Source organism: Scomber japonicus, chromosome 2 (genome assembly GCF_027409825.1).
Source record: "Scomber japonicus isolate fScoJap1 chromosome 2, fScoJap1.pri, whole genome shotgun sequence".
NCBI lineage: Eukaryota > Metazoa > Chordata > Actinopteri > Scombriformes > Scombridae > Scomber > Scomber japonicus.
In genome coordinates, this window is record NC_070579.1 from 35,120,267 (window position 1) to 35,146,262 (window position 25,996).

At 39.7% G+C, this 25,996-nt stretch overlaps 3 protein-coding genes across 3 annotated transcripts; 2 read left to right on the forward strand and 1 right to left on the reverse strand.

Annotated features, from left to right (window-relative positions):
- The first annotated feature begins 2,346 nt into the window (after positions 1-2,346).
- ccr7 (chemokine (C-C motif) receptor 7) lies at positions 2,347-4,033 on the forward strand. Its single transcript, XM_053327474.1, has 2 exons — positions 2,347-2,358; positions 2,624-4,033. Exons 1-2 carry the CDS (start codon positions 2,347-2,349, stop codon positions 3,677-3,679), a joined length of 1,068 nt encoding a protein of 355 aa, XP_053183449.1. The 3' UTR covers positions 3,680-4,033.
- A 2,682-nt stretch (positions 4,034-6,715) lies between these two features.
- LOC128368613 (tensin-4-like) lies at positions 6,716-14,057 on the forward strand. The gene is made up of 13 exons (XM_053329469.1): positions 6,716-6,970; positions 8,356-8,371; positions 8,530-8,851; positions 9,246-9,565; positions 9,659-9,754; positions 10,043-10,174; positions 11,573-11,665; positions 12,168-12,245; positions 12,384-12,446; positions 12,984-13,155; positions 13,258-13,326; positions 13,725-13,754; positions 13,925-14,057. Exons 1-13 carry the CDS (start codon positions 6,716-6,718, stop codon positions 14,055-14,057), a joined length of 1,779 nt encoding a protein of 592 aa, XP_053185444.1.
- An 858-nt stretch (positions 14,058-14,915) lies between these two features.
- LOC128368696 (keratin-like protein KRT222) lies at positions 14,916-25,633 on the reverse strand. The gene is made up of 6 exons (XM_053329559.1): positions 25,296-25,633; positions 23,444-23,569; positions 22,594-22,814; positions 19,675-19,898; positions 19,496-19,598; positions 14,916-16,831 (listed from the first exon to the last, which is right to left on the reverse strand). Exons 1-6 carry the CDS (start codon positions 25,461-25,463, stop codon positions 16,618-16,620), a joined length of 1,056 nt encoding a protein of 351 aa, XP_053185534.1. The 5' UTR covers positions 25,464-25,633; the 3' UTR covers positions 14,916-16,617.
- Positions 25,634-25,996: the final 363 nt, after the last annotated feature.

A 25,996-nucleotide genomic window follows, 5' to 3' on the forward strand; every position in this document is an offset into this window, starting at 1 on the left:
ATGCTCTGCAACTTGCTATGTTCTGTGCCATGTGGTTAGAACTGCCTTCAGTGAAAGCGGGAAACCACAACCCGCAGAGATACAGGTGTGCAGAAACATGTGCAGGTCTTGTGAGTCAGTGGGCAAAGGGTAGTTTTGCAGAAAGCTCCACTAATGTCCAGTACAGCGAGATTCAGACTAGTATCTGTATAATAATGTAGAAATACAAAAACAACAGAGTAACCAACCATATGTTCAAAATGATTTTTTAATAAAGAAATGAACAGTATTTAATATAATAATATTAATATTTTAATAAACACTATGTTACTATCTATGTTACTATCTCTGAACATTTTGTGTATAAAAATGTATAAAATAGATAATGATGCCTATATATTGAACTATATACTTCATATAAAACAAATATCAGGTATCATCTGCATTGAACTAACTAACTAACCATACTCATCACACGTATGGGGTTTATCATAACTCAGTATCTGCTGACTGCTCTGTGTTGTGGCTTTGAGCTATCATAGTGACATTATCATACATTACCTTGAAACAGCTCATTTACATATGATTGATATAAAGTTTCACATCTCCATCCATATCCCTCTGAGACAGTTGCTTTCGTGAAGACAGCTAGAAGTCATGTTATATGACTGAAAACTTGACATTTTGTAACTCTGACCCTCAAAACATACACACAGATAATAACGTTAAGTGACACGGTGAACACCAGAAAGTGGTTTATAGTTATTTTCTTTTTTTAGTCACAGTGGTTAGGCAGCTTAGTGTCTGGGTGTTTGCTTACATTTGCCAACATTTGCATATACTTTATAATTACATCCACTCATAGGCATCATTGTAGTTTAACCATATCTATTAATTTTTAATACAGAACACGGTCTAATGAATAAAGGAGAAGTAGTTTTTGTTTTTCAATATACTATAGTTGGAGGCAGTGTTTTTTTCAATCTCACATGATACTTGAGGGCTGCACAGAGGAAAAGTTTCAGCACGACAGGGTTTTTTTTTCATTTCAACAAGGGGAAACCACCATCAAACATAGACTTTCAGCTCCCCTGTGTTTAGTGGCTTTACCTTCAGTGTATTACTCCCTGTCAACATGACTTCTGTCAGCGGTGAGTACCTTACTATACTTCAACTGGGATAGTTAAAAGGATGTTATTTGTGCTGTGGTGAACAAATGCAAAATATAAGGGGAAAAAAAAAAGTTATGGTTATTTGAAATGTTTGATTTCAAATAATAATGAAAAGTGAATCATGATAGTATAAAAAGCTATTCTGAGAAAGTAATTTCAGGCTGAATCAAATTTAGTATCAAATTTATCACATTTATCAGTGACATTTTTTTTATCTTGAGAGAGTGTGGTTATATTAATACCATAATAGTTGTCAGCCTCTGTGAGTGCGGCTGTTTTAAAGAGCGTGCTGATTGTACAACACCAGTGACTGCACGCAACGTGGTAATGTGTGAGGATGAGTCAGTTTGAACTACGTGCCCACAATTATTCACTGTGTTATCCAACATTATTTTATGATAATAGCCAATGGTTATGATTAATCTGCCAACCACTGTCATTGCTAAATAGTAACTTCTGATCATTTTATCACTGAAAAGAACAATTCAGTAATAATTTCATTTACCGAATACCGAAGCAGCTTTTAAAATTCCTCCTGCAAGAACATCATAACAGTTAATTAATAATTATAACAATATCAAGTTATTTGATCTTATTAATGTATAATAAATCACATTTAACGTAACAGTTTCAGTGATTAGATATAGATATGATTAATGACTAGTACAGTACAAAGTCCTTTTTCTATGAGCTACTATAATATAAAACCACATCACTACTGGTTCACAGGAAATGTCGACATCCCAACAATAGGGCTAGACAATACCACATGTACTGTGAAAAACACATTTGCAACATGACTGTAAGCTAGAATTTAAAGTAGATTTCCACCAATTGCCCACATAAAAGTCAGTTTACCTAATAATTACTAGTAATAGTGTTGTATTATTTGGGCTTGGACTTAGAGACAACACATTTATAAAATGAAGTCTTGGTTACCACGGGTGATATGAAGTTTCAAAGATCTGTTCATTTACTGGCTAGGCAGGGTCTAATGAAAATATACTATTGGTTACATTATGGGAAATGTAGGATCCAGTACTTTTGAAATATAACTCATCTCTGTACAGCAACATGCTTGTTAAGGATGTTCTATAGTCTTCCTATTATTACCATGCTTGGTTTTCAAATCCAAATAATTTCATCTTCTTTTTCAGGTTTTCATAACTTTCTGCCAACTGTCCTGATATGGTTTATGACTTTCAAGGTAAGAAAGCCACACAAGTATGACACCCCTTACAAATGTAAACGTGAAAAATATGTTGTTTTTTTTCATGTTTGTAGTATCCACACAGAGGTGAAAACAGTACCCCTAACGTAACCACAGCCTTCCCCACACGAACATCATTTCCTCTAAGTAGGGGGTTGGTAAAGGCTACCAAAGAATTTGCAAGGGAGTAGCTTCACTTCCTGATTTACACACACAGTATTTACAAGAGTTCATTCAATCTTTGAATCTGTCTTGATTACAGTCTTCTGAGCAAGAAGAGAATGCCACGAACTACACAGATTACAGCTCCTTCACATGGGATTATGGTGATACCGTTGAACTATGTGTCAAAGAATCCAATCGCCAGTTCCGCCTTTGGTTCATGTCTATCTTCTTCTCCTTCACCTGCTTCCTGGGGCTGACGGGGAACCTGCTGGTCATCCTCACCTTCTTCTATTTCAATCGTCTCAAGACCATGACGGACGTGTACCTGCTCAACCTGTCATTTGCAGACCTGCTCTTTTCTCTGTCGCTCCCCTTTTGGGCAGCCAACTCCATGGCTGAATGGGCGCTGGGTTTGGCCGTGTGCAAGGCCATGCACACTATCTACAAGGTCAGCTTCTACAGCAGCATGTTCCTCCTCTCTTTAATCAGTGTGGACCGGTACTTTGCCATAGCCAAGGCTGTCTCTGCTTACCGCCACCGCTCCCGAGCGGTGTTTCTCAGCAAAGTGTCATCAGCTGTCATCTGGGTGATGGCACTGATTTTCTCCACACCAGAAATGAAGTACACCACCATCAATAACAACACCTGCACCCCTTACTCTAGCAGTATTGACCCGCTCCGTGTCAGCCTGCAGACAAGCCAGATTATTTTGGGTTTTGCCCTGCCACTCCTGGTCATGTGCTTCTGTTACAGCAGCATTGTCCAGACCCTTTGCCAGGCTCAAAGCTTTGAACGGAATAAGGCCATCAAGGTGATTCTGGCTGTGGTAGCCGTTTTTGTGGTCTGCCAGGTCCCCTATAATGTGGTTCTATTTTGGAACACAATTGTCGCTGCAAATGGAGGAATCATAAAATGTGAGTATGACAACAACCTCCTCTATGCCACCGACGTCACCCAGTGTGTGGCCTTCCTGAGGTGCTGCCTGAACCCCTTTGTCTATGCCTTTATCGGAGTGAAGTTTCGACACGACCTTCTGAAGCTCCTGAAGGAGCTGGGTTGCATGAGCCAGGAGAGGTTCTACAGGTATACCTGTGGCAGGAGGAGGAGCTCAGCGGCCACTGATACTGACACCACCACCACATTCTCTCCCTAAAACTATCCCAGTACGGACAGAATACCTGTTCACACCAACTGACCACACAATGGACTGTTGAAAATGAGGTTTAAAGAAAGATTCAAATCGAAATATATTTCACATGTACATATCAGAAGTTGTTATACACGGAATGATAGTTATATATGATTTTACTGTGTTTTTATTGTTTTTATCTCATTGTCAGTGTCAGCTCTTAAGATTAAGAAAGGCGTTGCCGATTTTTTTGCTTCTGGGTAATATATCGATATTTTTAGTAATTCAAGAAATGTGTTGTGTTACACAATCTCATGTACAATAAACAGCAATTGTATACGAATCCCTTATATGTATGTATTGTATTTTATACTATTTGCAAACATTATGACATATTAAATATGCTTGGATTCACTGGAACTAGACTTTGTATGTATTGATTTCACAAACTAAACAACTGTGAAATACTGTATGAACAGTATTAATGTGTATTAAAAAACATGGAAACACATGAATTTATTTTAAAAAAGTAGCAGTTAAAAGTATAATGTGTCATTTGAGATTTGGCCACCAGCAAGTATACAGTTCACTTTCATTCCTGATATAAGTACACAGATCTAATTAATAATTATTATAATAAAATATCAGAACATTCTCAAACAGAAATAGGTCTTAATATGTGTTAATAAGAAACACAACAAGGTTTTCTAATATTATCTTAATTGGGGGGGGATTGTTGTACAACCTGAGAGTCATGGCAGCATAACAGACAGACATTACTCAAAGGACTTGAGGGCTTAATGGACTAACAAAGAATCAGTTGGAGCCAGACTGTGGAAGACTTATAATTTATGCAATATGCAATAAGAATGGAATGGCAATGAGAAGAAGTCCAGATGAATGATATAGGTGCTGTGAAGTAGAAGTGAGTTATCTTGCAGGTTATATCCAAATGACAGCTTCTTGATATACAAGCAGAGGTTTGCAACTACATGGTCTCTGCAGCATTGAGGTGGGATGTTGGTGTAGTTGTGGTAAGCTTTTCTTGACACTCTTCACAGTTGTTGCTAGAAAGACAAACTATGTACTAAGACTGAGACTTAGGTGCTTTATGCTAGACAAGAGAAGACAAATATGTGAATTTGACGATTGAAGTGAAGAAAAGCTAGATAGATTCAAATGCATCTTAACAGAAAGTAAGAATCACAGACTAAATATGTTTATCAAATAAAACAATGAGACACCTTGTCAGCAAATGTATCAGGACATCAGTTATTAGAGATACTGAGGAGAGCTACCTCAGAGGTTCACTGCTGACAGAAACACACCAAGAATATATTTGCAGTGGCCACAGTTATGAATAAGATACATTTTATTATGTGGAAAATAAAACTTTGAGTGTGTAAAGGAGGAGAGATGACAATACAACACAAGATCAGTGAGGTACTCAATACCCAGTAGTACTGCAACCACTGTACAGTTACTCACCTGGTTAATATTTCATCACTATCACTTTCTTCCTCTCTTTTTCTTGAGAAGTCACATTGCTCACTGTAACTGTCACTGTTTACTTTTCACAATCAGGGATGAGAAAGAAAACTTTTCCAGTCATGAACCTCACACCGGCAATATGACATCATCAGCTGGAGTCGAAGGGATTAGTAATTCTTGCTGCTGATAGGCTCACAGGAAAGAGGGTTGGGATTGTATTAATAAAAGCATGCAACACATGTAATGTCAGAGTAAAACAGGGAGCAGTCAGAGAGTAAAGCATCATTACAACTACAAAATCCTGAACATAAGAAAACAAGGTAAGTCAACCTTCTTTTTAAAACTTTAGTTATAATATATGATATGTTGAGATACTTTATAAGATATGACAAGACACGAGATGCAGTAAAAGTGTGCATGACCTGATGGTGTACTGTGTCAGCAGTTTATAATACTGTGTCAGCATTTTATAACTAATATATCAAGTGTGTCAATAGTGTTTCACTTGATGGATCAATATTCATTAATACTGCAGCCTGCTTCATTAAACAGTTTTCTTAAATACACAAAACTTTGACAAATAGTTATTATTGTTGCAGATTTTAACAATAACTTAAGAAGCTGTGTTAAAGCTCAATCTGATGCTTGATATGCATGTACGTATTTCCAAAGATGATAAAAGGTGAACTTACTAGGTAAACTAAAGGTGGCTTTACTCATATACTTATATTTCATGACAGACCATGTAATAGACATTTAGTGCTTCTCAAAAGCAGCAACTGCTCTAAATGCATTTTCCAAAGATTCAGCAAATTTTGGACTGTGGAATACTTTCCAAAGTACTATGGCCACCCTAAAAGTTTTGGCTGTTGTAGGAACAACACTAGTGTAGTCATGGTAACCACCAGTCGCCTAGGTGACTCACTGAGCGGCACGCCTTGTCTTGTCTGAAATGGAGAGGGAGACACAGAGTGAATGATCCTCCCACATATCACACACCCAGTGAGCGTGGAAATGAGCCAATTACTCAGCCTGTGTCATTACTGAGTGGATTTAAGCATGGATACATAACCACATGTACCACAAATACTGACTTTTACACATTGTAGAGGTTGTTTAGTAACCATGACAACAACTTTTAAGATAGCCATCACCTCAGTCCACTGGGCACTAGTAAGCTTGCACTGAAGTTAAGCTAAGTTGTGTGAACTCATATCAACATTGTATAATTCCAATGAAAACATGTCTATATAAATTCTACAGTATAGAGGATTATTTCTGTTAAATGGCTACATAGCTACTTCAATAATTTCCAAGTTGTTGTATGAATTACTAACAACAACAAAGACAAACTTGAGATATGTGTATAGCTACAGTGCATTAGAGGCCACAATACCTTTTATTTTCTATGAATTTGAGAATCTGGGAGGAAAAAAAGATTTTGATGGGTCTGTTGTGCAAAGAAGACAAAAGCAAGGCTTTTATTCCAGTGAAGACAGTGTAACTGATCTCTCTCTCCATTATGTCCATGTCTTTGGTTGTCACAGAAGACTGAGCTCTACTAACATGATGCCTGCAGCTAAAGGCATGCCCCTCATGATGCCCAATCACGTTCTGAGAGTGGGTCAAACTATCCGCATGGACCAGGCACAGGGGACGGTCAATCAGCATCCAGTCCGAACAGAATCCAGCAGTAGCCATGACGACAATGATCTCGACATTTGCCTGGACAATCTCAACCACCTCATCCTGGAACTGGATCCGACATTTGAACCCATCCCGGTCAACAAAAGTCCCCCATGCATCAGCCCTCCTACAGGTACAGTGCAGCAGAAAAGAACACTGCAGAAAGGTTGAAGAGAATTCAAAGTTTCATAACAATGTCTGACTGAAAAACAACAACAAGGTTTACAGAGGACAAAGGACAGCTTCCAAACCACAGAGGTGTGACACAGAGCTCGGTAAAACCGCAGTCACTCTTGTAATACATAGCCTTGGGCGTTGGAAATTTACCCACCCTTTGTGTAATATAGTTTAATTAATTTTTTTTTATCACGGTATAATTGCACCACTTGAGCTGTTCTGGGATTACTGCCCAGTCTACCTGCCGCACCCTACACACCTCAGGCATTCAGACACAGAGAAGCTCACCAGTATTGCACAGCAGAGTACTGCTCTGATCAACAGTTGACAACGCATATAAATAGATTTCCTACAGTTCATTCTTTCTTGAGAGACGTGTACTCCTCTGACATAATAAACTAAGTTGTCTGATTTCTCATTTCTCTTTTTTCGCTGTTGCTTGATTTCGAAATGATTCTCCTCTAAAGCACATAGCACACATTATATTACATAATTCAGCCACATTCACGGAAAACACCAAATTTTCCATCCATCAAAGGCCATTCTACAAATGACAAATGAAAGGATAGAAGTAACATTTCTCCTTTTCTGTCAAGTTAAACTTAACATACACTGATACAAACTAAAGAATATCACTGCTTTGATTGCATACCACACCCTGCACATCTCAGGCTACAGACACACAGAAGCTCATTATTTAAGCATAACGGTGGCACAGTGGTATCTTCACAGAGTGCTGCTCTGAAGAAAAAAATTGTTAACAAAAGTCAAGAAGTATAAATGGATTTCCTGCACCACACTCTTTTCTGAGAGTTGTATTGTTGTATGTTTGTGAAACTGAACATCACGTGCTGTGGAAGCAAACAACTTTGAGGCACACCAAGCAATAGAGGGGAGAAGTCAAACAGTAAAAAGGTAATTATGTCAGAGAGGTTGGAGCACTGAAAGACATCTTTGTTTTAAGGGGTATTCCTTTTCCATTGTTGGAAAAATACAATATTCCCCCTTATAAAAACACATCATTGCAGTACCTCCTTAGAATTACACACTGACTTCTCTATTTCTGTATCAGTATTGGTCATCATTATGTAACTGGTTGCAGACACCACCCGTCTGGCTCGCGCACTGACCACAGACTGCAGAGTTTTTCCCGAGGGCATAAACTCACTCGGTGGCGTCCGCTAACACAGTGAGGCAGACAGAACAGGAACAAGTTGGGACTCCTCAAAGTGATGTGGTTTCTTTGCAACAGCAGCAACACACAATTCAAAGCATTTAATTTAGGAAGGAATGATCTGAGCTGTGCGAACAAGTACCTACTTGAGAAATATGAGTGTCTTTATCAGATGAGTTCTAGCAGCTGTGTGTTTACATACTGAGGCCAAGCCCATTTGGCAAGAGTGATGCCAAAGAAATCATAAAGCAAAAAGTTTGGGTTTTTCCAAATATGTGGGACATTTCCTGCATTGTCCTTTTTGCATTGCTGCTAACACTTTCCTCTCCATCCTCAGATTATTCAGATGAAGATGTCCCCGACTGTGTGCTGATCCCTAGAGGATGTGCTCCTTGCTCCCCGGCCAAGGTGGTCCCATCTTTCTCACCCAGTATCCCCATCCCCAGCGGTATCAGCTGTAGTCCCCATGGCTCGGTGATCTTCTCCAGCTCCCCGTCAACCTCCCTTCCCCCGCTGCCTTTTGGAAGCGCACCCCGACGAAATCCCTCACCGAGGAATGACACACAGTGCTCCCAGGGATCCCTGCGACTGTCACACTCAAACAGAAACAGTGCCGTCTCGCTCCTCTCCACATCCACATGCTCAGATACCAGCTACATCCTCGGCAGGTAGAGCTCACCATCAATTACACAGGGCCATGAAACTAAAATATACTGTGACATCTTATGCATGAAGCAATTTGTAAATACGCTGCAAAAACCTACAAACGGGTTGACCAGGGCCGATTCAGTTGGTGATTTAGTGGAGTCAAATATTTAGGTTTGAGTTTTGAGGTTTGGAACAAAAGTTTAAAGGCACCATTTTGTGTTCTAAACTGGATAATTTAATCACACTTGCAGAAAACAATGTGGTACACCAACTTTTCCATCCGTCTAAGGTCATTCCAACGTTACAAATTAAAGGAAGGAAGAAACGTTTCTCCTCGTCTGTGAAGTTAATGTTTACTGAAAGAATATAAGGTATTGATCGGTGCATGTGTATTTCCTCTCCTCCTCTGCACAGCAACCTGTCCTTGACCAGTGAAGATGCTGATTCTCCAGAGTCCATCCACGCTCTCACATCTGGTTCCTTCAGTGACGTGTCCAGATCGAGGCTCTCTGATGCCCAGCACAGTCCAGACAAACCCCCTCTGACAAAGCGAGGACATTTACCGGATCTTCACAGCAAAGGAGCTCACAGCAGCCCTGCTTCACTCTGTGGCTCTTTGACCGATATCCCTGTACTGCTAGTCAATGGTGCACCACAGTTGGACTTTCAGATCAGCCCTCCTGCACTAGATACACACACCACACAGACCAACTCAAAGCCATGTTCACCCCACAGTGAGTCTCAGTTGTTACTGTTGTCTATTTTGCTGGCATCTGCCATATTGTTCAAATATTCAACCCTCATGTCACATTTCGTTGGTTGTTTAGGTTTCCAAGGACGTTTTCATGCCAGCCAGACCTCAATGAAATTCGTCATGGACACTTCAAAATATTGGTTCCGTCCACATATCAGCAGAGCAGAAGGTATGAATCTCAAAATGCCACTTTAAGGATAACTTAATACAAGAGTTTAATGCAAGCTCTGAAGTCATAGATAGATAGATAGATAGATAGATAGATAGATAGATAGATAGATAGATAGATAGATAGATAGATAGATAGATAGATAGATAGATAGATAGATAGATAGATAGAGACTTTATTGATCCTGAAGGAATCAATAATATGTTCTTTTCTCCAGGTAGGTAGGGACATAGAACACACATTTATAACTGTCTCTAAGCATTTTCTGTGGTGTTGAATTCATTTTAGCTGATGCTCTGGTGAAGGACAAAGAACCAGGAACATTTGTGGTGAGAGACAGCACCTCCTACAAAGGCAGTTTTGGTCTGGCCATGAAAGTGGAGCAAGCGCCTGCCATTTCCTCTCCAACTGCCTACCCAGGTAAACTTCTACAATCCACTGCAGCCACCTGACCTTCTAACTGAGTCACATGCAGCACTCACGTTGTTGTGATTGATTGATTGATTGATTGCTTGATTGATTGATTGACTGATACACAGGAAACACATTGTAGCACAGTATTTCTCTCGTTATTTGTCTACATCCAAGACGTCAAAAGGCACAGGGAATCACTTATCCAACTGTGCTGATGCGAATGGGATATCTGCGGTGAGGCAGGAGACAGCACTGTTATTTTTTCCACCCACAGTATAAGCTGTGTAAACACAGAAGAAAACCAGCTGTTTATGGCACTGTAAGCAATCAAAGATGAAAAAATGGGCCGCACTCACGGAACAATCTTGAGGCTTACTTCATTTGCAGATTTGTCCGTTCTCAGCTCTGTTAGGAATGCACTATATGAAAGACATGTGAGCACTGTGTCGCCATTTCCAAATTTGTGTGCAGACCTGAGAGTATGATGTCTCTTATAAAAAAAAATGGCTCGGCTGAATTATCACTCATCCGAGGATCATTGAAGGACACAATAATCCTTTGTCTACAGATGTCACAACAATATATTATTTCTCTCTTTGAAATAAAATAAAATATAATGATTTTGGCATTTGGGATGGGAAACATCAGGAGAAAAGTAGAGGAATGTCATGCAACAGATGTGCCCGGCCTCCCATCCTAATTTTATGCACAATTTGTGGTGTAATACAAGTTTTGTTTAGGAATCCTGATTTGTTTTAGTGGTCAGAATATAAAGTGTTGACTTCTTAATAAGCAGATTTTTTTTGGAGATATTTGGTTTCTAAGCCCATATGATAGGACACAGGATACAAGACACTGCTGGGATATAAAATGAATCTTTAGGAATGTTCTCTTGTTGGATTTGTGGATCTGCACAGGAGGATATCCTGTCAATCAATCAATCCATTTTTTAATTTCTATAGCGCCAAACCCTAACAAAAGTTATCTCAAGGCACTTTTCACATAGAGCAGCTTTAGACAGCACTCTTTAATTTAATTTAAAGAGACTCAACATTTGGCGACAGTGGCGAGGAAAAACCCCCCTTTAAAGAGAAGAAACCTCAAGCAGAACTGGGCTCTAGGTGGGCGGCCATCTGCATTGACCGGTTGGGTTGAGAGAAAAACAGGAGAGGGAGAGGCAAAGTACCAATAACAATAGCAATGATAATGACACAAAGATGATTGTGTTATCATCTTGATTGTTTTGCTGTCTAGTCTCTTGTAAACCCCAATCAGGCTGGGCACCATATGGTACAAGACACTATAAATATATAAAAAAAGAAGAAATTAATTCAATGAAAACCAGCCAAAAATGATTGCATGCCCATCTTGTTTTTCCTCACATTTGACCTTTTATCTAAACAGGAGAAAGCAGTTCTGATCTTGTCAGGCACTTCCTCATTGAATCATCAGCTAAGGGTGTACGCATCAAAGGCACTTCTCAAGAACCATATTTCGGTGAGTGAAACACAACACCCACTTATGTGCATCTAAAATTAATAAATTTTCCTTCAAAGTCACTTAAAAATGTGCTCGCCCACTCAACACGAGTGCACACCCTAGTTATGCTGATGCCTTGCAACACTAGAACTGAGTCAACTTTGTGTGACATTTTGGTTGTGTGAGTTTACAGGTGTGGTTGGGTCTTGTTCTTTATATAAAGCTATGAGTTCATAGAATTTTATATATTCATAGGGTGTATTCTTTCACAACCACATATATTAGCATGACTTATGTGGTTTTCATCTTTCTTATCAGCGGTTATGAGTGTGAGTAGGCACGTGCATTATACTGAACTAACAGTCATAAAATTCCTCATTAACATAATAAAAAAGAAAGTCAGCGATAAATATAAAAATGTTCGTGTTGGCTTCTGTGATCTAGAATAAGATTAATTTCTTAGTAATTCCTTAGTTATATGTTTTCATTTACAAAACCTTTCCTTTTGTTATCTTTGTAGGCAGTCTCTCTGCTCTTGTCTACCAGCACACTATTTCTGCTTATGCGTTACCCTGCAAATTACTGCTCCACTTCCAAGGTAAGCATTTATTGCATTCTTTATTATCCTATGAGTCAATATATATATGTGTGTTTGTGTGTGTCCATGTGTAAAAGATACAGAGAGAGAGAGTGAGTAAAGGCAATAAATGTAAAACTTGTGTATTTGTCCACGCAGAGCTGGGCACAGGAGAACAGAGGACACCTGATAAACCAGCACCGGAAGACAAGACTAAAACAGGTGAGACAAAGTTCATAGAACTGATAATGAATCTTAATTGGAATGAACCCTAATTTTCCTTGGGCAAAAAACAGATCTAAGGGCATACAGTACATCCCATTTACTTTTTTACTCTTTATGAAGGCATGTCCAAACTATTCCATAAAAGGACAGTTTTTTGTTCCAACCTGTCAAGAGCACACGATTCCACCAATTAGCTGTCTGAAGATTGAGAGCAGTTGATTAAATGTGTCAAGCCTGGTGTGCTCCTGCTTGGTTGGAATGAAAAACAGAAGCCGCATGGAACTGTATGGAATCATTTAGAAATACCTGCACTATAGGGTCCTGTTGTTACTGTAGGCCTGCTTTCAGAACACAGCTGGAGTTTATTCCAGTCAGCTATAAATATTAGCAAACAGTACAAAAATAAGCTTGAAAGATTGTGTGTCATGATTTATATGATAATCTATAAATCTATGAACATTCTGTACGTCTATGTTGGTAAAACATTAATCACAGGGTTAACGGATCTGTTTTGACGCATCTGTTCCACCACAGCCTCCAACTTCATCTACTTGAACGCCGTCCCCACTGAGATGCTCACAGGACCTTGTGCAGTGCAGAAGGCGGTGTCCTCAACTCTAGAGAAGGCCTCGGGTTCCTTTACACCCACCATAGTTAACCTCAAGGTCTCTATGAAGGGCGTTACTTTGACAGATATCAACAGGAAGTAAGTTCACTAAACATCCTGAGAATGTACTGCAGAGATTTGACTTAGTTAGATAAATAAAATCTGTAGCAGTGGTTGTGATATGTGATCATATCTTCACAGGCTCTTCTTCAGACGCCACTACCCTGCTCACCTGCTTAGCTACAGCGGGGAAGATCCGGAGAATCGACTGTAAGTGTGCAACAACATGATTCATTTTGAGAATGATTAAAAACATGTACCATGTGATAGTCACCACGGTTACCCTCTCATTTATGGCAGTAACTTGTTAGTACAGAGTGTATGATAGGTACTCTTTGGTTACTTTTGAATTCACACTTCAACTCATAAAAGCACTGCAGCAGTTGTTTTAACTATATGAGTTCATCACTACCAGAGACCCCTTTCACATTACACATTACACACAGTGATTGAACCATAGTTAATAAAAAATGTTGATTATTGCTGCTTTAATATTATTAAATACACAGATGTGTTTTTCCTGATCTAGCACACAATATAAGACCTGTTGGTAATGAAATATCTTGTTGTTCTTTTATCTTAAACTTCGTCTTTTTTTGCTCTTACAGGTGGCTCCGAGGTTCGAGTTTTGGTGCAAGGTAATTTTGAGCTCTTCTTAATGGCTTACACTATCAGAATGATGTTTCCAAACCATTTATGTATTGTTCAACTGATTTCGGCCTCACTTGAAATTCATATCTTTATGCTTCAATTTGTACTTTTTTTTTTTAACAATGAAGTCTAACCCATTCTTGTTTTGTCTCTACAGGATGTTTGGTTTGGTGGCAAAAGGCATCGAAGCTGGCGCAGAGAATATGTGTCACGTCTTTGCAGAATATGACCCCTTGCAGCCCTGCAACAAAATTGTTGAGGTTATTAAGGAAGCCATAGCCAAGCTGTAGGCGGACAAGAACTAAATAAAGACAACATAAAACTGCATGCGGTCTGCAGCCCCTACTGACACTGTCCCCTCTTACACTGTACTTTTCTCAGGTAGCCTGTCTGATATGGCAGTCACTGTAAAAGCCACTCCTGCTGTTCTTTCTCTATCTGCCTAACCAGATTACAATACAAAATCTGAATTTGAGCTGCTTAAGCCAACATGATAAGTCATTTAAAAGACAGGTATAACTGTGGCATATATGAAGATATACAGGACTGAAATAGCTTTCAAGCAATAAGAAAGCAACAATTTATAAACTTAGTTGGGGGTGGGACATTTTATGCTGTTTTGTCTTATTTCTCAATGTAGAAAGATTCCTATGGAAATTGAGTAATTGTGTAAATGCGCACTAGCTGATGCTTGATAGTATTAAATAGTGATGAGAGATTTAAAAGGTTCTGTTAATAGTCTGGAAGAAAAAAGACTGAACTGTTGTCCTGTCATTTCAAAGCCAAAACTATGCAAATACCCCAGATGTATAGTTCAAAATGTATTTATTATAATTCACTGTAAACTATTTCTTATCTGTATATTCATGCACTTGTATTTTTTCCCAAATTGTTATGATAAAAAATAAACATATTGAACTCATATGAATGTGTGTGGCCATAAAGGTTTGTGAAATGAGAAAGGGAGAGAAAAGTGGTGTGTGTGAAAGTGTGTTCAAAAGAGGTTTGTAGCTTTTCCTTTACCTCACCAAAACCTATAAATACATTGAAAAGACGCAGGTGTGACATGCTTCCTGTCCTCTAGTAAATCTAATGAAGCAGTAAACAGAAAACAAAACAGTCTGGATGTTTTTTCATTTTATTTTAAATGATAAATTGTTAGATAAAAGCATTATGCTTCATTCTGAAGTTACAGAGCTCCAAAAATGAAGAGTGTGCTTCATGAAGCAAAGCAAAATCAAGCACAGAACTGCATAGATAATATCTTTAAATACTCTCAACATACTCTGAGGCACCTAAATGCAATGCACAATGGTCCATTTCTTATTTTTAATATATTAATATCTTTGGTGCCAACTCAAAACTTAGCATAAAAACTCTTATTTTTAAGGTGTAACAGATAGCATGTGTTACACAACCCGAGTTGAGCATTGAAGATACACTGCAGTGTTAACTATTTACAAATACTGCCCTCTGCTGGTTAACAGGGAATCTAAATTCTTGGAGACACATGGTGGGTGTTACTGTAAAGCCTCACTGCTAGTAAGATCACAGTGAGCAGTTATGTTTTTTTTTAGAGGTTTTTTTTTTTAGATAATGCATTATAAAATATAGCTTACATTATCAGTATGAGTTGCAATTTTTAATTTTTAAATTTTTTTTGTCTCCTTACAGAGAATAAACCGCAGTGACGAAAGACCCTCAGAGTACACACATTCTGAATAGCTCCCAGTGCTGATGTTCTTCTAAGTGCTGTATGTGTCTGCAGTGCAAGTGTTTAGGGACTGTATGAAAATGATTAGGGTGGGGAGGAGGGCTACATATTATGTTTCACTTTTTAAAAAACAAACAAACAAAAAAGCCCTCCCAGGTGTTATTCACATTTTTATTTGACCCTTCCATTGACTTAAAGGTAGATTGAAACACGCTCCACACAATATCTTAAAGTAGTATAACACAATTGGATTGATATGATTGATATTGCCATTGATAACTGAGAGTGCACAAAGGTGTACTCCAATTTAAACCTTAAAAAGTGAATGGAATAATTATGTTCACATAGAAGTGGAAGGGACAATTTACTGTCACTGTCACTTTATATGGCACATTTAGATTTTTAAACACATTTAATTTGACTGTTGTTCTGCCTTCTGTTAAGACGCAGAATAAAGTGAAGGTGGGAGCTGTTGTAGGATACTGACAAATGTTCAGTTATACTCTCCCCATAAAATCTCTGAGTCCCCTGCCCCTTATCATTTTCGTACAGTCCCTTACAGAAAAACTATAAAGTAATCCACCCTCAACGAGTCCCCATCAGGTCATAGAACTCTGTGACTCCTCTCCTTCATTTATCTACATCTATCTTTGCACTCAGCCACCTGTACCAAGTGTTAATTGGAATTAAATGCTGTAGTTAAGCTGAGTCATGTAGTCGATATAATCTCTTTTGACCTGTGACCTCATACTGAACGAATGACAGACACTTTTTCTTCATCTAGAATGATGATGGAGAAATATGTTTATACATTAAACTGTTATTCTGTGTAATGTAGTGAATGTATAGGTCTGCTATATTATATACTCTATAAAAATGGCCCCATTAGATTAGCACAAAAGCCTGACGGGTGATGCTTATCCTGCTGGAGTGAAGTTTCATTTTGAGAAAACTCAGTCATCAGTTGTGATGCAAAGTTTTTAGTGGAATACTTATGAATGATGTAAACTGAAAGTCATAGTAAGCATAATGGGATTGCAATTTCCCAGATGTTAATGACACATCACCAGTGTTACCACAGGCAGCTGCAACAGGGGGAAACCAATGTTGATTCTGGCTAACCACCGACAGAGTTATTACTGTGTGATGGTTGGGATGCTGCGTGATCTCTTCATGATAAGACGCACCTCCACGTCAGGGAGGCTGTCTTGTTTAGTCTGGGCGCACCCCTCGTCTGCTGCGGCCATGTGCAGGTCAAAGCGGAGCGACACAGACTTTTTCCGTAATTTGGGATTTCCTCGGAAGAAGGAGCCCTCCCACTGTTTTATCACCTTGTCGATCTTCTCCGTCCTGGAAGGGTAGATGTGGCAATGAAAGGTGGTGATGATACATGATAAATGTCATAGGATATTATGCATTGTCAGATAATTTGAACAATGTATTAACGTTAAGAAAAAATAGGTTGTAATGGCATTTTTTTATGTTGTAGGTTTCTATTCTGTGCAGTATACATGTCACGGTTCTATCTGACTGAAGAACTGAATTGTTACTTTTTGTTGATATCTTTATCCCCCAGTCCCAGTCTGTCTGTGTATGGTGTGGGTGTGTCCGTCTCTATTCTGCTTTTCCCTCCACACTTTCCCATCACAACTGCCCTGAATCTCCTTGATAGCTCTGCTCTGCTCCCAGTGTATTACCTAGCAAATCACTCCCAGTCTGTCCACCTGTTCCCCATCCCTTCATTAGTTCATTAAGTATTTAAGTCTTGGTTTTCCGTTTGGTCTTTGTTGGATCCTTTGTCTAGATTTGTTGAGTTTGTTTTAGTTCTGTTGTGGATAGTTTCCTTTAGCCCTGCATTTGTCCACCTGTTCTGCTTTCCATGACAATGCGGCACTCATTTGTCTTTCTTTTGAATGTAAATGTCAACTGCCGGAAGGTTTTATTCATTCATTTGTAATACTACTGTATACCATGTAATCCCATGTAGGTTGGGCATTTACGGTGGTATGACGCAAAACATAAATAAATCTTTCTTTCATTCATTCATTCATTCTTTCTTTTGTTTGTAATACAACTGGTCGAATAAGGCTGGTAAATTCAATTCACAGTGACACTAGGGGGCAGCAAGGGAGAGCATTTAGTTGCTCAACAACAATGCATACAGCTTGAATTGTCTTAAATGTGGCCTGGTATAGAAATATGTGACGGAGAAGGCACTTAAGGATGAAGGTGGGACTAAGAATCACTAGGACTGTTTGTTGAAATTTTAGTAGATCTAAAGTAGATTAAAAATGGGCCAAAACACAATATTTGCCACATGAGATATGGATGTTGGTTGGATTTGGCCTTAAATCTACATTAACCCATGTTGACCACTTGGGGCCAGTAACAATCTTAAAATTGCAATCTTACATCTGAGAGTTAATACAACACAAGCAGGGATCTACTCAGAAAGGAAAAAATGATAAGTGCCATAGCCCTAAGTTTGAGCCTGATAGAATATAGGTGCCAACAGGCACTACAGGAAATCTATAGAGTGTGTAGCAGCAGTTAAAAAAGAAAAAAGATTGGTTACTTGTTCCACCACTGGGGAACTACGGAGGAAAAGTCTAGTCAGCAATTAAGGGCCCTGACCTGAATGAGGGGTTCCGGGGTAGTTGGGAACTGTTTTAATTGCTGTTTTGTAAGCGAGTGTCAGGGTTTTAAATTTGATGTGGGCAGCAACTGGGAGCCAGTGGAGGGATATGGACAGCAGGGTGACATGTGTTTGGGGATGGTTAAAGAATAGCAATGCTGCCACATTCTGGGATATCCGAGGCCCGCCAGTAAGGAGTTGCAGTAGTCAATGCGTGAAATTACAAAGAACCTGTACCAGGAGTTGTGCTGCATGCTCAGACAGGTATGGTTTAATCTTCCAAGCTGTAAATACAGCACTGACAGTTATCACCTTCTAAAGTTTATATGACAACATATTGGCAAAAAACATTGCCTGCTTGATGCCATATCTTTGAACAAACCTTTGTACTGTACATTGTATCAAACCAACTTCATCAACCGTAGGGCATCAATAAATACCTAATTGGACATTTTGATAGGATAATGCCACTTGTTAGTAGGCTGGCCACCAAAGCTCCCTGATATTGGTAAAGATTCCATGAAGTGATTTATTATATTTATTACAATCTGCCTATCACAACTAAAAGACAAAAGACAATACTCTCTTAATATCTCATCTGATGATCTAACCCATCTAAATTAATAGCATTAAAGTCTGAAAGAGGCCCTTCCAAACATAACACAAGATCCTGTTATGCCTAATGCAAACTGGAATAATTATCCTTGTTTGAGAAAATAAACATGTCTTTTGATGAAGCATCAGCAGAGCCAGGTACAAGTGTGAGGTAGGGTTGTAAATGGGCTGGCATAGAGACTGTGTTTGTGTGAAGCTTTTTGTGGACATTATACAAGTGTGCGTCGCTTTGTGGATGTGTGCATGTGGCTGGTAATACCTGAAGTATGAACAAAGTATTCCACCCATGTCTCGTCCAACAATAACAGATGCCACACCCTGAAGACTCCATGCTAGGCAGCTATCTCCACATCAAACAAAAGCTATTAAAGGAGGAAAATTCCCATGCAGCACTATGATGAATTACTCATGGGAACCTGAGCAGCCAACTAAACATTTCTATTCCTCGTAACTTGTTCAACACATAAAGGTCTTGCCTTTGAGGGTTTATACATCTTGTCTCCAGGACCAGACATGACGTCGCCAGCGTGCGAAGGACATGGATGACTATGTTATCATAAACTAATGAGTCAAAGCCTGAGGTGTAGCTGTGACATGTTAAGGCCTCAGGAAAGCAAGCATAAAAATAGTTTGTTGGGTAATAAAATACAATCTACACTTGAAGGTGATGCTGGTGGCGCTTCCTGCTAGAAAATGCTTACATGTCAGATTGAACCAGAGGTGCTGACTACAGGTCAATGGGGGGCAAAAAGATCAATACTTACTCAATGGTGCCATGACCCTCTGCGCTCTCCCGCACCACATTCCCCTGAAGAATCTCCTGAGTCTTCACAGTGGAGATGGGCAAGTCTTTATCTTGCTCTGGCTCTGTGAGAAAGACATTAATTGATGAATCATGACAAGATATTACTGTGATAAAGATGTGTGTGTCAGTGTGTCTTACCTGTGAGTATCACAAGGCTTTGCTGTCTATGGAGTATGGAGCTTTTTTTTTGCCCATTCTCTGCTGGGAGGAGTGAAGGGATTTCAGGTAGGGGCTCTGACTTGGGCTCATCCGGAGTAATAGCAGGGTCACTGAAGTCGTTCTCCAGCCCGTTTTCCTTTGGTTTCACCACAAAAGACCTCCAAGGCCGCAAACCCATTGGCTGCCCATTACGGCCCATGTATCTGCAGGCATGACACCCAAAGTTGGATTGTATGTATGCATGTGTGCATGCTTGTGTTTGATGTTCTTGGAAATACAATTACTCACTTTCTTGCAAAGAGTGAGGGTGAGCTTAGCTTCGCATAAAGGCCGCAAACAGCTATGCTGGTTCTGTCCAATGGTAAAATGATTTAGCCTACCAGCAACTGAAGCTCACGAATTAACAGGTTATATCTCATTAGTAGAGTACAAAAAGTCTTTATGTCAATCTTTATGATAAGCTGAACTAAGCTAACTAACCTGCTGGTTGTAGTGTCATAGGCTATTTCACAGACATATGAGAGTGGCATTGATCTTCTTGTTTAACTCTCTCCACGGAAGGGACTATATGCATGTCAGGAGGTTCCAACCAACCACCAGGCTCTGTCCAAACCCTAGAAAACCTTCAATCTATCTCCTGGCCAGTCAGAGGCTGAGCCTCTACAAGGAGGGGACTGTCTGCCAACACCATCCTAACTGGGGTGGCCACCATTACTGCCTCCACCACTGACCATAGTCCTCTGACAAAAGTTTTGTCGGTCAAATATTTGAGCTATATTCTCTCAAAGGACTGAAATCTTGATCTTGAAGTACACAGCCAGATCATACAAGCCTAAGTTGCATTGGGGAAGGTGCACCAGAGGGTGTTTATGAACTAAAATCTCCATCTTCCATGCTGTCTACCAAGATGTGGTCACATTCTGACATCTTTGAATCCTGGACCACCCACATCTATCACAATAAGATTGTGATATGGTGTGGTATAGAATGTCTGCACCACATCAATGGCTTACCTGGCGTGCCTCATGTTTTAATTCATGTTAAAAGCAAGTGCAAGACCATTGTGACAATAATCCTCCTACACCAATTATGCTGGCTAGGGCATGTCAGGGATACCCCAACACAGACAGCTCAGCAAGGCTTTTTACAGGATATGATGCCAATCATGACCTGTGGTTTGTAGGATGCTAGAAAGGGCTGAAAAGAATAGACGAAGAAAACTAACATCCCATTCACAAACATGTTGCTACTTCACCATCCAACTTTGAAAAAAAAAAATCTGTCTGGCACCACTGAAAAAGTCTGGTATTTGTTTATCCAATTACATTTTCAGGGTGTTTTACTGCTTCAGTCTTCACTGTCAATCTCCAACCTTATAAGGCTGTCTGTCTGTCCATCTGTTGGCCAGTTGGTCCACTAATTTGGTTGAAGTATCTCAGCAACTATTGGATGTATTGTAATGACATTTATGATCCTCTGATATCTCTGTTAGCATTGTCATTGTGAGCATATTAACATGATGATGTTAATATTTAACTAAAAGCCACTACCACTTTACCTGTGAATACAACCTCAGAGACCTGCTAGCATGGCTAGTGACTTGTCTAGACTTGACTAGTCTTGTCTTACTATACAATTTTGCAAATGAGTTTTCATATGGTGCGAAAAAGATTTGTCAAACACAAATACAATTACAGTCATTGTCAAACACAAATACACATCAACTCTTGATCCACAACCTGAACATCAACTTTTATGGTTAAAAGATGATATATGAGTATATTGCATTGACCTTTTTGCAGAAATGCGCAACCTTTGGGATTTTATGTTAGTGGTGTGCAGATGATTCAGTAAGAGTCTTTGGCAGTATCTGCTTTCTACCCACTCTGTCTCCGCCCTTCTCAAATATGAGCACACAATGCAAATTATAGATGCCGTGTCCTGTTTCTTCTTGCATCAGTGACATCAGCCCAAGTCATACACTTAAATGAAAAGCATCCGCAACACAAACACATAGGGATAACCAAAGGTGGTAATCTAATCTGTCTGTAACTTCAAAAGTCATAAACCTAATTACATTTCTCCAACTATAAAATAACAATTATATGGTTGATGTTGCAAAAGTGTTAAAACTCCAAAGGAGGCGATTGAAGTATATGTCAAGTAATGGAATATTCCCTAATAAAACAGCTTGGAACAGGCAGGAAACAAGTTGAAGAGGCCAGACAAAACCGGTAGAATGTCTGAGTCAGAGTTAGATTTTCAGGCTCTGAATCAATGGCAGAAAGTTTGTCACCCTCACTTAATGTGTTTGTTCTGTTCATTTGAATAGGCAAAATTACTGGTAGTGCTAGTCAATTTTCATTTGCTGTTAATACATGTCACTATGTTGTTTGGGCGTACACTATAGCCTGAGTAGGGCTTAACCTGCAATTACTGTGGATTTTCAATTTCTATACTAATACATTGTACATGATTCATGCCAGGATAATAGGGTTTAATAATATGCTTTGTTAAAAGGAACAGATGAAACTGGATGGTTGACAGCTATATAAATGAAATGATTAAGAAAGTGCTTTCTTTACGTCACAGCTGAGCAACATTTCTCTCTTACTATTATCAGTGAACAGGTGACGTGTCTGTTTTTTAGGCAATACAGCATGCTTCATAAAAGTGTATATATATATATCTATATATCTATACTCTCTTATTTTCCATTTTTAATTACATCTTCCACAGTGAGGTGTTAAAAGTGTATTCAAAAGTAGCATGACTAAGCGTTATTCTTGAAAGGAACAACCTGTGAGAATCTAGCAGCCTCAGTACTCTGGGAAATCCCTACTTAACCTTCCTTGTTCCTCTTTTGTTTCCATTCCTCTCTCTTCCTCTTGCCCTCACCTGCCCTCTTCACGTTCCAGCAGACGTCTATAAGTGGCAATCTCTCGCTCCAGCTTCATCTTGGTGTTGAGCAGCTGACTGTGGCGCTGGCGCTGTGTGGCAAGACCGCTCCTCACCTGCTCCAGCTCACCCTCCAGCCCAGCAATCACCTGGGAAAGGTCCTGCAGCTGGTTGGAGTACAGCCGTTGGGTGTTCTGGAGAGAGCTCTCCAGGCCTTTCTCCTGCATGCCGGGAGATTATGACTAGGCAGTTATCTTTATGTTATTAACAAACTCCACACTAGAATTCAAAGGACCATGTAGAAACTAATAGTATTATAATTGTGCATAGAGAAACAACATCATCCCTCACCGGCTTCCCATCACTAACAAATAGCTGGGATTTGAACTCAGGAGTGTTTAATGGACACTACCATAGTTTTAGATGTACAACACCATGGTTCTCAACATGTGTCAATATATTACATTTTCATTTTAAAAAACACCAAAAACAACATATAATAATCAGCAAATAATGTAATAACTTAATAATGTAATAAAGTTACATTATGCACTCTGTACAGGCAGGTTACATTATTTAATTACATTATGATTTATTTACCATGCTAGCAGCCCACCTTTAGGAGAGGTAATAAATGGATTGTCATTTAGTATAAACATCTATGTCCCCTTCTGGATGTCTTGTCATCATTTCCTCTAGTGCAATCATCAGGTCTAATTTTTCACCTTAACCTTTTAACATACCTTATCACTTACAAAGTAAACACATGCAATTTGCCACTTGCCATTTAAGAAGTGTTATTAGTGTGAGTGTGTAGTAATATGTGATGACAGTGATTGTGTTTTCTTACCAAGGCATGAAGAGTCTCAATCTCCACCTGCAGGGAGTGCCACTGCTTCCTGGCCTCTGCTAGCTCGGCCCGTGCCTCCCTCAGTGCGGCGCCACCGAGGCTCACCTGCGCCCACGCTGCTTCCTCCTGGGTGAAGTGAGGGGGAGGAGGGGGGTCAGACAGTAAAATAGATAAAACGGCCCTGACACTGCGACACACCTAATTAAACACTGATGTACAAACTCATGTAATGTTTTTCTAGCACAAATAAACATGTACTGAATGTGTCAATGTGCAAGAGCTTAGTGCATGTGAATTCTTGGAATTAATATCAATTCAAGATAAATGAAGCTGCCGTGATGGGAAACAGGTGAAACTGCTTCACACTGACACGCACCTTGTGGGTAACTGATCTTTCCCACTGGCACTCAGTCAGAATAGAAGCAGCCACAGGTGGTGCTGTTGGTAGTGTGTATTTCAGTGTGGATAAACAGACTAAGGAGTGAGACACCCAGGCCTGCATGTACTGTACACACAGCTGTACAAGATGTGTTGACATACTGTACAGCTGTTAGGCGTTTCACTACCTCCATCCTCACGCATCTTCAAATGCAGTGAACCAGGGAAGTTGTCTCAGCAGTTATGACAATATTATGACAGTTAAAACAAAAAAATTACTTTATTTTCTTTTGAATGTATTACTCCAGTGATTTTCATTTTCTGTTTCCGATACAAATATACTTTTATTCTATATATTTTCATTATCCTACATCAGTGTTTCATTACAGATAACACTAGGCAATAAGACTATCCATCAAACATTATCCTGAAGTACTCATTACTATATGATATGTCAATGGCAACAGAATTATCATTCCATCCTTCATCCTGTGGTTGTAAAAGTATTCAAACCCTTAACATGAGTAAAAGGAAAAATACTCTGTTACAAGTAAAAGATCTGCATTCAAGATTAATAGCAGAATATACTTAGAGTATTAAAAGTATTCATTATGCTTAATCTGTCAGAGTGGTGGTATATTATTATATATATTGATGCATTAACTAGTAAACAGGATTTTAAAATTTTAGGTGCTAATAAATGATCACTGATGATAATCATGGACATCACGCAGGCTTTTCACTGCAGGATTGTGTAACCGCTACTTTAGTGGGACAGACAGAGTGGGTCTGATGTAAACAACAGCATTTCATAAAACCTGCTCAGTGGCAGCTTGGAGCTCTTGGCTGGGGCATTATATTGTCGCTGTCAGACCAAAGTCATTGTGCTGTGGCACAGGAACAATGGGATAATAAAAGACAAACACACTGCGCTTTTCCCCATAACAACAAAAAAAGAGGCCATCTAGGCTAAAATCACAGAAGATTTCTTTATCCTTCTTATAGATAAAAAATGTTGCTGTTTCCAGATGAAGGATAAAAAAAAGTCTGTGAGATCGATGAGGATACCCAGGTTGTAATTTGGCTCATAAATATTTATGAAGAGCAGGAATCAATCTTATAGTATAATACAGTAACTGACTGTATGCAACACTCTACTGTAACAGTGTGTAACATTTAACATAGCTTCAATTAGCTGAAGAGAGTGAAGAGACATGTATGCAAACACACACAGAAACCTGCAAGAAAGCAAATACAGACACACAGAGAGAAGCAGTGTTCTGCTGCTATAAGCCTAAAGCAAACACTCCACTAACCATTCAATTTCATCCGAGCATATACATCAGTCTGCTTTGCCTATGGGACAGCCAGGAGTTGGTCTTAAGGGTGTGTCTGGCTGGCAGTGGGCCAGGACCACATGAGAGGGGCACAGGCAAAATAAAAGATGAGTGAAGATGCAGGAAGAGGTGCGTACCTCACTGAGAGCTCCTCCGTGTGTTCGGGTTGCTGATGCTGCTGCTGGTGCTCCAGCTCCAGAGTGGCTGGGCCCGGCTGAGCCTGGGACTGGATTTGAGCCCGGGCTGGAAAGTCTGCTCAGGTCGCACTGCGCTCTGATTCGGTCGAGGAGCTGGGTGAGCTCCATCCCTGTGCCATCGTCCTCCTCCCCTCCTGCTGCTGTTGTTGCTGCTGCTGTTGCCCTGGCTGTCGCTAACAGAGCATCGCAGGAGTCGGCCCGCTGCAGCTGCAGAGCCCGGGCTGCCTGCAAACAGCCAACCAGAGGGAGCAAGAGGGGGAGGGAGGGAGGGAGAGAGAGAGAGAGAGTGATAGAGAGAGAGAGATAGAGATAGAGAGAGAGAGAGAGAGAGAGAGAGAGAGAGAGAGAGAAAGGTAGAGGGAGCAGGAGAGAGAAAGATAAAAAAGAGGGTGATAAGATTGTGAAGGGTGAAAAGAATGAGATATCCAAGAGAAACAAGACAAAAAGGGAGATGAGATTAGTTTGTGAATGAAAAGGTTCAGGGAGGAGGAAGAGCGGGCAAAAGAAAAGTGTGTATCTGTATGTGTGTGTGTGTGTGTGTGGAGGGCTGCTGGGTTCACGCAATGCAGAGGCAGGAGAAAAAGTAGATTCTGTTATCGACCACTATATATGTGCATACGTGTGTGTGTGTGTGTGTGTGT